At 51.7% G+C, this 16,151-nt stretch overlaps 1 protein-coding gene across 1 annotated transcript in view; it reads right to left on the bottom strand.

The window, feature by feature from the left end:
* The window catches only part of LOC139250052 (DNA-directed RNA polymerase II subunit RPB1), a 52,794-nt gene that overhangs the window by 30,644 nt on the left and 5,999 nt on the right, over positions 1–16,151 (bottom strand). Inside the window, exons 2-8 of the mRNA XM_070872622.1 lie at positions 12,687–12,819; positions 11,350–11,486; positions 9,880–10,053; positions 8,795–9,076; positions 4,792–4,953; positions 3,122–3,342; positions 1,032–1,164 (exon numbers count right to left, since the gene is read on the bottom strand). Coding sequence (XP_070728723.1) covers positions 1,032–1,164; positions 3,122–3,342; positions 4,792–4,953; positions 8,795–9,076; positions 9,880–10,053; positions 11,350–11,486; positions 12,687–12,819 — 1,242 coding nt within the window. The remainder of the gene's footprint in view (positions 1–1,031; positions 1,165–3,121; positions 3,343–4,791; positions 4,954–8,794; positions 9,077–9,879; positions 10,054–11,349; positions 11,487–12,686; positions 12,820–16,151) is intronic.

The raw sequence follows: 16,151 nt of genomic DNA, 5'->3' as shown, positions 1-16,151 counted from the left end.
GGTACCTCCGACAGTGCGGCGCTCCCTCAGTACTGCCCCTCCGACAGTGCGGCGCTCCCTCAGTATTGCCCCTCCGACAGTGCGGCGCTCCCTCAGTACCGCCCCTCCGACAGTGCGGCGCACCCTCAGCACTGCCCCTCCGACACCCTCAGCACTGCCCCTCCGACACCCTCAGCACTGCCCCTCCGACACCCTCAGCACTGCCCCTCCGACAGTGCGGCGCTCCCTCCGCACCGCGGCGCTCCCTCAGTACCGCCCCTCCGACAGTGCGGCGCTCCCTCCGCACCGCCCCTCCGACAGTGCGGCACTCCCTCAGTACTGCCCCTCCGACAGTGCGGCGCTCCCTCAGCACCGCCCCTCCGACAGTGCGGCACTCCCTCAGTACTGCCCCTCCGACAGTGCGGCGCTCCCTCCGCACTGCCCCTCCGACAGTGCGGCGCTCCCTCAGTACTGCCCCTCCGACAGTGCGGCACTCCCTCAGTACTGCCCCTCCGACAGTGCGGCGCTCCCTCAGCACCGCCGCTCCGACAGTGCGGCGCTCCCTCAGTGCCGCCCCTCCGACAGTGCGGCGCTCCCTCAGTGCCGCCCCCCCGACAGCACGGAGAGCTCAGGGGGTTTGCGGGGCTGGAGGGGATTAGAGAGATAGGGGCGGGGGCGAGGGCCACGGTGGGAGGTGAACACAAGGATAAGAATTGTTTTTTAAAAAAAAAAATAAAATAAAATCAGGGCGATGCTGGAATCTCAAAAAATATTTTAAAATGTTCTGGGTAAACTTATAAAGTATGCAGGGGATTGAACCAAGGCGGCCTTTCTCTTGCACACATTTTCTTTGGAAAGAAAAAGCTTGGCTAGACAGTACTGGCGCTGTAAACCAGTGTCAGACGCATGTTGCAAGAACACGTGCTCCACACTTCTCAGGTCTGGACCCAGCTCCAGACCGTCAGTGACAGTATAACAGCACTCTCTGCCTCAGAGTTTCAGTACAAACTAAGCTACAGACCCCTCTTGCATCCCAAGCACTTTGCACTGACCCTGTATCCGATTTGTAGGTGGAGGTCGCTGGGCTTGGGGTGGAAACGCAAGTCGATTCGATCGCCGTTGTCTCGGATGATGTACTTGGCGCCCGGATACTGGTTGTTGCCTCTTCTCACCAACTCCTGGAGCCTGTATAAGCACAACGCAAATGGTCAAACTCGAAGAGCTGCACAGTTACAACACACACACACGCGCGCTAAACCGCATCGAGGAATTATCGCCCCGGATCAATTTAATAGCGAGTTCGCTGTTATCGACGCAAGTTCGGAGACTGAGAGCTAACGGGATCAGGGGTTATGGAGAGAAGGTTGGGGGTGGGGGTGAAGTTGCATGATCAGCCAGGATCACATTGAATGGTGGTGCAGGCTCGAAGGGCTGAATGGCCTGCTCCTGCACCTAGTTTTAATGTTTCTATGCTACTCCGCGCGAACTCGCTGGTCAGTTTACGCTGAAACGGCAACTCACACTCAACCTCCCCGTTATTTTGAAGAACTTGCTGGATTTGCACATTAAAACTCAATTCAACTCACCGCAGAATAGTTAAGAGCTCGTACTTAGCAGCGAAAGTATCCCATTAGTGATCTGACAATAGTTCATGCAATGCCAACACATCTCTCCGGCCCAGAGAGGAAACAATAGAAACATTTAATCTCTTTCCTGCAGATAGCAAATTTAAGACATTTTTTTTTAAAAACACAAAATTGTCTCTCTTATTCGAATCTTTCTTTCCCCCTCTTTTTTTGGTTGAGATGATGGACTGTTGGCCCCATCATTCCTTCTTCTCTCCCTCTCCCTCTCCCTCTCCCTCTCCCCCCCCCGCTGGTATCCCCAAACGATTTGAGCTGAAGGGGAAAGAGGAAAAAAAGATACCCTGCTCCAGCAAAATCTGTGCCGCTGTTCCGTTACACCCCTCCCCTGTACTGTATGCACTGTGAGGGCGCTCACAGGTTGGTAGAGCTGTTGTATTGCGAGTGGCTTGGACAATCACGTGATGCTCACAAGACTCAATAAAACCCCGGCCAGTTGGGTTCGGGGGATCCACGATGGGGCAGGTGGTTGAGAGTCTGGTGGATGAACTGGTAATGTGTCGCGTGATTGTTAAACCTTTGCGAATAAACCAACTAGTTCTTGATAGCAATGGCCCTGAAATTCCGATTTGGCCTTCCCGCGGGCATTTGAGAAAAAGTTTGCACTTACCTTAAAAGCTGCTGCCTATGACAGGACGTCCGAGCCTGTGGTCTCCCTCGACTGCCAGTCGCAGCGCGTGCACGTAGGGACGTGCGCAGTGCTGGAGCTGGCGTCACATGGCTCTGGGCAGCCAATCAGGTAAGGTATCATAGTAATAGGAGTTCCGCAGGGTCCTAAACTCCTATTACTATGATTGTGATAGACCCAAAACATAGCCCCAAACACCCAAAATAGTAATAAAAAATAGAAAATAATTACACTACATTCATTTAAATTAAAGTTATTAATGTCTGAAAAAAATAATTTCCCGATTTTTAAAAAGTTAAAAAAAAATAAACTTACCATTCTGGGGAGAGTTTTTAATAATGTTTTAATAACTTTATTTTTAGATGTTTGTGTGTTTTTTAAAAAAAAATACTTACGCCTGTAAAAGTAGGCTATGCGTCTGCTTTTTCAAGCGCAAGGTTTTTGGGGACATTTGTATGCGTAAATATCGGAAATTTACACTTACAAGTGTCCTCGCTCCCGATCGGTCAAGCCAGAAAGGTGACAGATCGGAAATGCCGCTTTCCAGCGCACGCGCATTGCGCGCTGGACACCGGCATTTCCGATGCCTTCCCGGATCTGTAGGAACTCCGTACGGAGCCGGAGAGGTCGGGATTTCAGGGCCAATGTGTTGCTATGAATTCTTCAGCAAAGAACCCATGAAGCAAATACATTACATCTCCCACCGCCGTGGGTTTATGCACTGAACGCCGATGGCAAGGTATTTTGCAAAGGAGCATGCACATCTGGGTCGGCCGAAACAGCTGGGGAGCTGCTGTCAATCACGGTGGGGGGGGGGGGGGGGGGGGAAGCCCCGCCCAACTGGCCGCCGCCAAAGTCGCATCGCACTCACCTGTCGATGTTGAATGGGGTGACGATCTCGGGGAAGGTCATGTTGGCGGCGATGGAGCGCGGCACGCCCACCTGATCGATGGAGAGGTTGGGGTCAGGTGTGATGACGGTACGCGCGGAGAAGTCCACGCGCTTGCCCATCAGATTGCCGCGGACACGGCCCTCCTTCCCCTTCAGCCGCTGCTTCAGGGACTTCAGCGGCCGGCCCGACTTTTGCATCGCCTGAAAGGTTTGTGAAAAGAAAAAGCAAATCTTTAGAATCGCAGCACGGAAGGAGGCCATTGGGCCCTGTGCAGCCTCTCGGGACGAAAGAGACAATCGCTAAGCGACAGAGCCCTCTTACAACAACTCTGACAGTTTTCAGACAGCTGATGCACTTCACAGCTGACGAATTACTTTGGAAGGGCACTCCCAGTTTTTGGAATCACAGCAGCCAGTTTCTGAACAGCAAGCTCCCACAAACAGCAATGAGACAAATGTAATCTGTTTTTGGTGGAGTTGGTTGAATAGTGGCCAGGACACCGGGGAGAACTCCCTTCTCTTCTTCGAAATAGTGGCCGTGGGATCTTTTATGTCCACTTGAGAACAGGCGGGGCCTCGGTTTAACGTCTCATCCAAAATAAGGCACTTCTGACGGTGCGGCGCTCCCTCGGTACCGCCCCTCCGACGCTCCCTAGGTACCGCCCCTCCCTCGGTACCGCCCCTCCGACGCTCCCTCGGTACCGCCCCTCCGGTACCGCCCCTCCGACGCTCCCTCGGTACCGCCCCTCCGGCGCTCCCTCGGTACCGCCCCTCCGGCGCTCCCTCGGTACCGCCCCTCCGGCGCTCCCTCGGTACCGCCCCTCCGGCGCTCCCTCGGTACCGCCCCTCCCTCGGTACTGGCCCTTCGACGCTCCCTCGGTACCGCCCCTCCCTCGGTACCGCCCCTCCGACACTCCCTCGGTACCGACACTCCCTCGGTACCGCCCCTCCCTCGCTACCGCCCCTCCCTCGCTACCGCCCCTCCCTCGGTACTGGCCCTTCGACACTCCCTCGGTACCGACACTCCCTCGGTACCGCCCCTCCCTCGCTACCGCCCCTCCCTCGCTACCGCCCCTCCCTCGCTACCGCCCCTCCCTCGCTACCGCCCCTCCCTCGGTACTGGCCCTCCGACACTCCCTCGGTACCGCCCCTCCAACGCTCCCTCGGTACCGCCCCTCCCTCGGTACCGCCCCTCCGACGCTCCCTAGCTACCGCCCCTCCGACACTCCCTCGGTACCGACACTCCCTCGGTACCGCCCCTCCCTCGCTCCCTCGGTACCGCCCCTCCCTTGGTACCGGCCCTCCGACGCTCCCTCAGTCAGCCTGTGTTCCGTGTTGCAACACCTGGAGTGGGGCTTTAACCCACCCAATCAACTGATTCCAGAGAGAGCGCTACCACGCCAAGGCAGCGTAGAAGCTGGCTCTTGCTGGGGCACGTTTCCTTCTGTCTCCTTCTGGTACCAGAGCCTGATAGCCATCCCTCCCGGTGTAAGTCTAGAAAGAGGGACAGTCTAAGCATCCTCCCCCGGCACAACCGCTGGATACGGATCAGGAGGAAAATAAATAATAATCTGCAAACCCACCCCCCGTGCATTCAATCCTCGGCCCTTGCCCCTGGGTGTGCCACCCCACCCAGCCCTCTCCACGTACCCTGGGGAGGCCGGGCAGCTCATTGTCCACCATGGTCGCCACGTGGAACTGAAGGAGTTTGACGTCCTCGGCGATGACGTGGGCCGCCGCCCCGTTCTGCTCGTTCCGTCGCAGCTGGTTGTTGATTTTGACGATGTCGGCCAGTTTGTGGGTCAGATCATCCTGCAAACCACACGCAGCTCACTGTTTATATTTAAAAATTAAACACAGTGCCCAAGCAATCGAGTCCCTTTGAGGCTCAGGGGCTGGAAACAGCGCACGGTTTATACTGGCCCTCTGCTCAAGCTCATGTCCCCCTTTCTCTCTGCCCCTCTCTCCCCAGAAGGCTTCGGGTTTTGTTTCTTTGCTGTTACCTCTAGACTTGACTATTCCAATGCACTCCTGGCTGGCCTCCCACATTCTACCTGACATAACCTAGAGCTGATCCAAAACTCGGCTGCCCTGTGTCCTAACTCGCACCGAGTCCTGCTCACCCATCACCCCGTGCCCTAACTCGCGCCGAGTGCCGCTCACCCATAGAAACATAGAAAATAGTTGCAGGAATTCCCTGCCGCAGAGAGTTGTTGAGGCCAGTTCGTTGGATGTATTCAAGAGGGAGTTCAGCCCTTCGAGCCTGCACCACCATTCAATAAGATCATGGCTGATCATTCACCTCAGTACCCCTTTCCTGCTTTCCCTCCATACCCCTTGACCGTAAGGGCCATATCTAACTCCCTCTTGAATACATCCAACGAACTGGCCTCAACAACTCTCTGCGGCAGGGAATTCCACAGGTTCACAACTCAGTGAAGATGTTTCTCCTCATCTCAGTCCGAAATGGCCTACCCCTTATCCTAAGACTGTGTCCACTGGTTCTGGACTTCCCCAACATCGGGAACATTCTTCCCACATCTAACCTGTCCCGTCCCATCAGAATCTTGTATGTTTCTATGAGATCCCCTCTCATTCTTTTAAACTCCAATGTATAAAGGCCAAGTCGATCCAGTCTCTCCTCATATGGCAGCCCAGCCATCCCTGGAATCAGTCTGGTGAACCTTCGCTGCACTCCCTCAATAACAAGAATGTCCTTCCTCAGATTAGGAGACCAAAACTGAACACGATATTCCAGGTGAGGCCTCACCAAGGCTCTGTACAACTGCAGTAAGACCTCCCTGCTCCTATACTCAAATCCCTGAGCTATGAAGGCCAACATACCATTTGCCTTCTTTCCCACCTGCTGTACCTGTATGCCAACTTTCAAGGACTAATGCACCATGACACCAAGGTCTCGTTGCACCTCCCCTTTTTCTAATCTGCCACCATTCAGATAATATTCTGTCTTTGCATTTTTACCCCCAAAGTGGATAACCTCACATTTATCCACATTATACTGCATCTGCCATGCATTTGCACACTCACCTAACCTGTCTAAGTTACCCTGCAGCCTCTTAGCATCCCCCTCACAGTTCACACCGCCAGTTTAGTGTCATCTGCAAACTTGGAGATATTACACTCCATTCTTTCATCAAATCATTGATGTATATTGTAAAGAGCTGGGGTCCCAGCACTGAGCCCTGCAGCACTCCACCAGTCACTGCCTGCCATTCTGAAAAGGACCCGTTTATCCCGACTCTCTGCTTCCTGTCTGCCAACCAGTTCTCTATCCACGTCAATATATTACCCCCAATACCATGTGCTTTGATTTTGCACACCAATCTCTTGTGTGGGAGCTTGTCAAAAGCCTTTTAAAAGTCCAAATACACCACATCCACTGGTTCTCCCTTGTCCACTCTATTAGTTATATACTCAAAAAATTCCAGAAGTTTTGTCAAGCATGATTTCCCTTTCATAAATCCATGCTGACTTGGACTGATCCTGTCACTGCTTTCCAAATGCGCTATTAATGGATTCCAACATTTTCCCCACTACTGATGTCAGGCTAACTGCTTTCCGCTTTCTTTCTCCCTCCCTTTTTAAAAAGTGGTGTTACATTAGCTATCCTCCAATCCATAGGAACTGATCCAGAGTCGATAGACTGTTGGAAAATGATCACCAATGCATCCACTATTTCTACAGCCACTTCCTTAAGTACTCTGGGATGCAGACTCAGGCCCCGGGGATTTATCGGCCTTCAATCCCATCAATTTCCAGCCTAAGGATATCCTTCAGTTCCTCCTTCTCACTAGACCTTCGGTCCCCTGGTACATTCAGAAGGTTATTTATGTCTTCCTTCATGAAGACAGAACCAAAGTATTTGTTCAATTGGTTTGCCATTTCTTTGTTCCCCATTATAAAATCACCTGAATCCGACTACAAGGGACCTACATTTGTCTTCACTAATCTTTTTCTCTTCACATATCTATAGAAGCTTTTGCAGTCAGTTTTTATGTTCCTGGCAAGATTCTTCTCATACTCTATTTTCCCCCTCCTAATTAAACCCTTTGTCCTCCTCTGCTGAATTCTAAATTTCTCCCAGTCCTCAGGTCTGCTGCTTTTTCTGGCCAATTTATATGCCTTTTCCTTGGATTTAACACTATCCTTAATTTCCCTTGTTAGCCACGGTTGAGCCACCTTCCACGGTTTATTTTTACTCCAGACAGGGACGTACAATTGCTGGAGTTCATCCATGTGATCTTTAAATGTTTGCCATTGCCTATCTGCCATCAACCCTTTAAGTATCATTTGCCAGTCTATTCTAGTCAATTCACACCTCAAACCATCGAAGTTACTTTTCCTTAAGTTCAGGACCCTAGTTTCTGAATTAACTGTCACTCTCCATCCTAATAAAGAATTCTACCATATTATGGTCACTCTACCCCAAGGGGTCTCGCACAACAAGATTGCTAATTAGTCCTTTCTCATTACACAGCATCCCGTCTAGGATGGTCAGCTCCCTGGTTGGTTCCACGACATATTGGTCTAGAAAACCATCCCTAATACACTCCAGGAAATCCTCCTCCACCACACTGTTACCAGTTTGGTTTGCCCAATCAATATGTAGATTAAAGTCACCCATGATAACTGCTGTACCTTTATTGCATGCATCCCTAATTTCTTGTTTGATGCTGTCCCCAACCTTACTACTACTGTTTGGTGGTCTGTACACAACTCCCACTAGCGTTTTCTGCCCCTTGGTATTCCACAGCTCCACCCATACCGATTCCACATCATCCAAGCTAATGTCCTTTCTTAATATTGCATTAATTTCCTCCTTAACCAGCAATGTCACCCCACCTCTTTTCCCTTTCTGTCTATCCTTCCTAAATGCTAAATACCCCTGGATGTTGAGTTCCCAGCCTTGGTCACCCTGGAACCATGTCTCCGTGATGCTAATGACATCATACCCGTTAACTGCTATCTGCGCAGTTAATTCGTGCACCTTATTCCAAATACTCCTCACATTGAGGCACATAGCCTTCAGGCTTGCCCCTGTGCTCGCTGCCCCGTGTCCTAACTCGCACCGAGTCCCAATCACCCATCAGCCCTTGTGCTTGCTGCACCGTGTCCCGCTCACCCATCACCCACTGTGCTCGCTGCCCCGTGTCCTAACTCGCACCGAGCCCCGCTCACCCATCACCCCCTGTGCTCACTGATCTACATTGGCTTTCGGTTAAGCAACACCTCAATTTCAAAACGTTCATCCTAGTTTACAAATCCCTCCATGGCCCTCGCCCCTCCCTATCTCTAATCTCCTCCAGCCCCACAACCACCCGAGATATCTGTGCTGCTCTAATTCTGCCCTCTTGAGCATCCTGTCATTATACCAATCGCTGGTTAGACCGCACCTCGAGTACTGGGCCCAGTTTTGGTCCCTTCACATGGTGGGTGATAAAGTGGCCTGGGAAAAAGTCCAGGGCAGAGCTATGAGCAGGAACTCTAGCTTAAAGAACCTCACAGCTACTCAGACAGGCTGGATGGACCCACTGGCCTCTCCCTACCCGCCTAGCCCCTATGCTCCCCGAGCGTTTCTCCAGCATTGCCTGCCCTGCTGCCAGATTGCCGGCATCGCGCGGTGAGTGGGTACCTGGTTCCGCGCCGATCCCTGCATGACGACAGCCGGGCGGACGGAGAGCGGGGGCACGGGCAGGACAGTGAGGATCATCCACTCGGGCTTGGAGTACTTGGGGTCCATGCCCAGGATCATGCACTCCTCGTCCGTGATGCGCTTGAAGATCTCGTACACGCGCTCCGGGTTCAGCAGGATCTTCTTCTCCTGCGAGTCCTCGTTCACGTGCTTCCACTCGGCGTACAGCTCCAGGCCCACCCTCCGAATGCGAGGCTGGTAGCGACCGCAGCCTCCGTGACCCTAGGGGCGGGAGGGGAAAAAAGCGTATCGGAGGCCATGACACCGAATCGTCTCATTAACCAGACTTGGGGCATTAAAATGATAAAGGGGTGCGATCGCGCAGGCGGTTGTCACCTGTGGGAGGGGCCAAACTTAGGGGCCATAAACACTGGGGACGGTAGCACAGTAATCCAGAGACCCGAGTTCAAATCCCACCACGGCAGCTGGGGAATTTAAATTCAGTTCATTAAATAAATCTTGGAATAAAAAGCTCGTGCCAGTAATGGTGAGCATGAAACTATCGGATTGTCACAAAAACTCAGCTGGTTCACTGATGCCCTTTCGGGAAGGAAATCTGCCGCCCTTACCCGGTCTGGCCGATATGTGACTCCAGATCCACAGCAATGTGGTTGACTCTTAACTTAACCAAATGGCCCCGTTGTACAAGGCAGCTCATCACCACCTTCTCAAGGGCGATTGGGGACGGCCGATAAATGCTGGCCTTGCCAGCGACACCCACATCCGGTGAATTAATTAAAAAAAAACATTCCCTCTAAATTTTGTTTGAGTTGCACGCCCTATTCAACAATCTGCGCAACTTAAAGGGAACGCTGGCCATATATACAGTCACTAATAAATCCAACCCAGAGAGCGGCGAGAATGTGGAACTCGCTGCCACAGGGAGTGGCTGAGGATTGCAGAGTTGTCAAGCCGATTGACAGACACTACAGGCCGGGCGGGCCAAAGGGCCCCCTGCGCTTCTGGTGACATTGCCTTTAAGGAGGGCGGGGGGGGGTGATGAGGAATCGCGCGGCGCTGGTTACCTTCTCCTTGGTGAGGTCCTCCTCGCCCTCCTGTTGCTCCACGCCGAACTTGTTGTCCATCTCCTCGCCGCCCTCGCAGATATTCTTCCCTTTGCACAGGTCGTACACGTGGGTCAGGCGCTTGCGCGGCTGTCCCTTCGACTTGATCAAGATGTCTTTGATTTTGGGATTATTCTACAGGCGGAAAGGGAGGAAGAGGTGCCCTGGTAAATAATTTCACGTGTATTCACGCCTCGCCACAATTTCTTCAGCACAGGCGACGGGCCAAATTGTCTCCTGTGCAGTATCGTTCTACGGAAACACACACATTCTGCCGCTTCCAATCCCGCGCTCCCGCCTGCGGACGGAATTGTCCGACACGTACAGCGGACTAGAATGGACCCCACGTGTCCCGAGAGTGAATGCAGCACGCTGCATCCTGTCAGCCGCACCAGCTGGCCCCTGGACAAGTGCAGAGTGGTAGTCGGGACAATGCAAGACTGTTGGGAGGGAGGGAGGGAGACAGACCCAAGCCAGTTGTCTCGCTCCCGGTCAGTGTCTGGCGACCCCGGCTGGCACAATACACCCATGCCCATCACAGCCGACAAGCCCATCACTCACTGCACAGGCCTGCGCGCAATGAATGGTCAGTAGGGAGAGGTGCCAAAGGATCGCCATTCACTGCACCCCCAGCGTCAGTGGGCACGGTCACGAAGAGGGTGGTGTGGAAGAAGAATCATCATAGAAATTTCACAAAAATCATAGAAATTTACAGCGAGGAAGGAGGCCATTTCAGCCCATCATGTCCGTGCCGTCCATCAGTGGAACTTGACAAATTGTTAAGAATTATGATACACCTCTTGCGGATAGACACGCCAAGCGTTAAGTATTTTAGGGCGCAGTGTCTAAATATTAGAGCCAGATCTTACAGGAGTGAAATTAGGAAACGCTCCTACACACACAGGGTGGTAGAAGTTTGAAAACCTCTTCCGCAAATGGCAATTGATGCCGGGCCCATTGTTAACTTTAGGTTGGAGATCGGTAGATTGTTAACCGAAGGTATTAAGGGATACGGGCCAAAGGTGGGGAGATGCAGTTAGGTCGCAGATCAGCCGTGATCTCATTGAATGGTGAAACAGACGCGAGGGGCTGAATGGCCTCCTCCTGTTCCTATATACCTCTGTCCCCTTGAGTTTATACAGGAATGGTGATGAATCCATGCAGCTTGAGTCAAGGTCCATTAACATCCCCACCCTCCCCCACAATACTACCGGTAAACACTGTCAGAACTTATATGGAGTAAAAGATTTGCCGATCACAGATGGGATGCTGAGCAGCACAGCGACTTTTACTCCAGCGTTACTCTACCTCCTGTATGATTCTACACGGCTGCCATCAAAGAACAACTATGTGAGGGAAGGAGGGTAAAGAAACACATCTTAAAAAAAAAAATGTAACAAAATGGACACTGGATGTAAAAGAGCTACTTACGGAATCCACCAGGAGCTTGGAGCAGAAGAAACAGACACAGCGCAGAACCTTCATCGTCTTCGTAAGAAAACCCACGTGAAATACGGGCTTGGCCAGCTCGATGTGTCCGAAGTGACCCGGGCATTCAGTCATGTTACCTGCAAATGGAGACAATGGATCGTCAGATACAGTAGAGCGCACACAGCACGGGGCAGTCTGTACTGACCTCGGGAAGGGGGGGGGGGGGGGGAGAAGAGAGGAGGGAGAGAAGAGAAATGAGAGCATTCAATGAGTTCACGGCCCCAGATCTGTATCTTAACTCCATTTACCCGCCTTGGTTCCATAACCCTTAAAACGCAACAAAAAATCGATCAATCTCAGTTTTGAAATTTTCAATTGACCCCCGGCCTCAGCAGCTTTTGGGGGAGAGAGTTCCAGATTCCCACTGCCCTTTGTGTGAAGTGCTTCCTGACATCACCCTGAAGGGCCTGGCTCTAATTTTATGACACCCCCTTGTTCTGGACACCCCCCACCAGAGGGAATAGTTTCTCTCTCTCTCGACCCCGTCAACTCCTTTAAACCCCTCGATTAGATCGGCCCTTAATCTTCTACACTCGAGGGAACACAGGCCCAGTCTGTGCAAGCTGTCCTGGCAATCAGCTTCCGCTGTGAACCCTCCTTCCACCCTGTAATTACACAACAGTGCGCCTTTGCTCATGGGGAAAGGCTACAGTGTTGAGGGTGGGAGGCGCTTGTACCCAGAGATAGTCCGCAGGTTAAAGTTCCCCACTCTTGCGTCTGGGCACATCGGGCTCTCTGGGATGCAGTGAACAGAGGAACAGTTGTGGGGGTGGGGGGGGGGGGGGGGAAAAGAGAGGAGGAGGAGGAGTTCGCGAGGGAGCTCGACCATCCTTGAAATGAACAGCTGGAAAACACGTATCGATTTCTTTACAGGCATTCGCTCTTCCCCGCCTGATATCTCAGCACACATCTCTCCTCGTAACTTAACTCTTGGCATCCAAGTAGAATTCTGGCAAACGTACGCTGCATTGTAATACTGGAACCTCTAATATCCGTGGACCACACCCCCGCCTCCAAAACTGTGGAGACAGTCAGCAAATCGGCAAGTGCCCGATTTCTGCACCTCACGATATTGGTGCAGCACAGGAGTGACGGGAAGGAAGGAACAAACAAAGGTAGCATTATGCAGCGTGGACTCTTGAGGCATGCAAATCCAACAGGGAGGGAGCAAAAATAACGTGGCGTTTGAGGAGAGGTTATTGTTGGAGGCACACTGGGACCACTGCAAGCCGAGCGTTGGGGGAGGGGGTTCTTGCTCTGCCCAGGTAACTGCTCACCTGCACATGTCTGGCACCTTCCAGTCCTTTCGATGACTCCTTGGCGGGGGTCCATCAGCCCACCCAGCTTTGGGCGACCTCCCTCGGTGGTCTCCGAGTACTTGATTCCCCCTTCGGTCACAGACATCCGTTTCTGGCAACGACAGAGAAAAACAAACACGATGAGTGACAATGGACCAAACCCAATATTGCCAACAAACGGATCCTATCCGAGAGTGGGGGCTGCGAGTGCTCAGTCGTTGAGTATATTCAAGGCAAGAGATCAATAGATTTGTGGATATTAAGGGAATCAAGAATCAAGGGATATGGGGACAGTGCAGTTGAGGTCGAAGATCAGCCATGATCTTATTGAATGGCCGACTCCTGCTCCTATTTCTTATGTCCAAGAACTCAGACCACCATTCTGGTAAAGGAGGTTTTACACCACAGGAGCAGTCATTGCAGAATGGGGGGGGGGGGGGGGGGGGGGAAGAGAACGGTGACGACGGACGGGACACATGTTCTGCGATGAGATGCCCATGAGAGGAACCCTGACCCATTGCTCCATAGACCCTGCCATACTACATCGAATGTGCGGCACAGAAAGAGGCCACTGGGCCCCACCGCTCCGTGCCTGGGTTTATATGCTCCACACCAGCCCCCTCCCACCCCTCTTCATCTTACCCCATCACCATATCCTTCTATTCCTTTCTCCCTCATGTGTTTATCCAGCTCCCCCTTAAATGCATCATCGATACTATTCGCCTCAACCGCTCCCTGTGGCAGTGAGTTCCACATCCTCACCACTTTCTGGGTAAAGATTCTCCTGAATTCCCCATTGGATTTATTCACACTGACAAAGCCAGCAACGTATTAACTGGTCCTTTTGTTCATCTGCTGCGTGTGGGATCTTGCTGTGTGCAGTAAACTGCTTGCCATGTGTGCAACAGTGACTGCACTCGGAAAAGCAACCCACTGGTGATGCTGCACTCTGGGGACTTCACGAGGATGCGACCAGATGCTTATATAAACACGGATTCTATTCTCCAGATCAGAACATTTTTCAGCCAGCATAACCCGTGTTGGGATGGAGCAGAGACACCAAACACAAGGCTCTTCCTTGTAACATTGCAGAACGGAGCACATCGCAGGTTGTTTTTGGGGTGGAGGGAGAGAGAGACAGCAGACTCGCAAGATCAAAGTTCTCATTTACACCATTGCACCAACATCAATGCGGTCCAACACTTGAAACACAAGCTCAAGGAACACAAGAACATAATAGGAACAGGAGTAGGCCATATGGCCCCTCGAGCCTGCTCCGCCATTTAATACGATCATGGCTGATCCGATATGGACTCAGCTCCACTTCCCCGCCCGCTCCCCATAACCCCTTATTTCCCTTATCGGTTAAGAAACTGTATCTCAGTCTTAAATTTATTCAATGTCCCGGCTTCCACAGCTCGGAGGTAGAAAATTCCACAGATCCACAACCCTCAGAAGAAATTCCTCCTCATCTCAGTTTTAAATGGGCGGCCCCTTATTCTAAGATTATACCCTCTAGTTCTAGTCTCCCCCATCAGTGGAAACATCCTCTCTGCATCCAACCTGTCAAGCCCCCTCAATCTTATACGTTTCGATAAGATCACCTCTCCTTCTTCTGAATTCCAATGAGTAGAGGCCCAACCTACTCATAAGACAACCCCCTCATTTGAGGGAATCAACCTAGTGAATCTTCTTTGAACTGCCTCCAAAGCAAGTATATCCTTTCGTAAATATGGAAACCAAAACTGCACGCAGTATTCCAGGTATGGCCTCACCAATACCCTGTATAACTGTAGCAAGACTTCCCTTCTTTTATACTGCACCCCCTTTCGATCAGACACTTCTGGCCTTCACACGGAGCGAGATCAGAACCAGCGCTCCCATTTTCAGCACAGCAGAGGCTGGTAACAGTTCTGCTGTGACCATTTATACCTCCTCTGGCCCCATCTTTTGTTTCTTTACCCATCCCATTACCATCTCACACCATCATCCCTTTTGTCATTTAATCACTCCTGCACTCCCCGCACACTGGCTCTACACTTGCTTAAAAACGGTCACGTTAAATCTGTGTCCCCCTCTGGTTACTAACCCTTCTGCCACTGGAAACAGTTTCTGCTTATTTACTCGATCAAAACCCTTCATAATTTTGAACGCCTCTGTTAAATCTCCCCTTAACCTTCTCTGCTCCAAGGAGAACAAACCCAGCTTCTCCACACCACTGGAGTCTTTCAGCCCTGGTACCATTCTGGTAAATCTCCTCCGCCCCCCTCTCCCAGGGCCAAGTGCCAGTTAAATACAGTAAGCAGTGACTCACAGGCAGAGTGTTTAAAGTCAGAGAGAACAAGCGTTGCGAAACTAAGTATGCGGAGCAGGATAACCCCACAGAAAGTGCAATATAACACATGCAAACGATGCACTCTGGAAACACTGCATCAGTGCCTTTATTTGCAAATGGTAATATTTCAAGTAGGTTTTCAAGTGCACCTTTGAAGCAATACTCCAGGATTTGGAAGGGCAGTGGAAGCAGATTCAATAGTAACATTCAAAAAGGAATTGGATAAATACTTTAAGGCAAAACAAAATGCAGGTCTAAGGGGAAAGAGTGGGATTAATTGAATAGTCACCAAGAAACCCAATAGGGAATTCAGAACAAACTTCTTTACCCAGAGAATGGTGAGAATGTGGAACTCACTACCACGGAGTGATTGAAGCGAATAGTATCAATGCGTTTAAGACGAGGCTGGACAAGCATACGAGGGAGAAGGGAATAGAGGGTTATGCCGCTAGATTTTAGACGAGGAAAGACAGGAGGCGGCTCGAGTGGAGCATAAACGCCGGCATGGTCTGGTTGGGCCGAATGGCCTGTTTCTGTGCCGTATATCCTATATAATCCATCAAAGAGCCATCACAGGCACTAGGGGCCGAATGGCCTCCTTCTGTGCTACATAATTCTATGATTGTACCGTTACATTGGCAACATCAGAGTATTTCTCATATGAGCATGAGAGAAAGAATGAGGTAGCATTTAACATCAAACACAGATGGCTAGGTGACTAGCCCATCACACAGCCAGTGTGTTTATTTTCCATGAACATCCAAAACTCTGCTGCCCCGTGTCCTAACTCGCACCGAGTCCCGCTCACCCATCACCCTCTGTGCTCGCTGCTCTGTGTCCTAACTCGCACCGAGTCCCGCTCACCCATCACCCCCTGTGCTCGCTGCCCCGTGTCCTAACTCGCACCGAGTCCCACTCACCCATCACCCTCTGTGCTCGCTGCCCCGTGTCCTAACTCGCACCGAGTCCCGCTCACCCATCACCCCCTGTGCTCGCTGACCCCGTGTCCTAACTCGCACCGAGTCCCGCTCACCCATCACCCCCTGTGCTCGCTGACCTACATTGGCACCTGGTCCAACAACAACTCCATTTTTAAATTCTCATCCTTG

This window comes from Pristiophorus japonicus, unplaced genomic scaffold, assembly GCF_044704955.1.
Source record: "Pristiophorus japonicus isolate sPriJap1 unplaced genomic scaffold, sPriJap1.hap1 HAP1_SCAFFOLD_342, whole genome shotgun sequence".
NCBI classification, from domain to species: domain Eukaryota; kingdom Metazoa; phylum Chordata; class Chondrichthyes; family Pristiophoridae; genus Pristiophorus; species Pristiophorus japonicus.
Note: the sequence above shows the minus strand (reverse complement) of the source record. Positions and strands in the feature narration are given on the sequence as shown.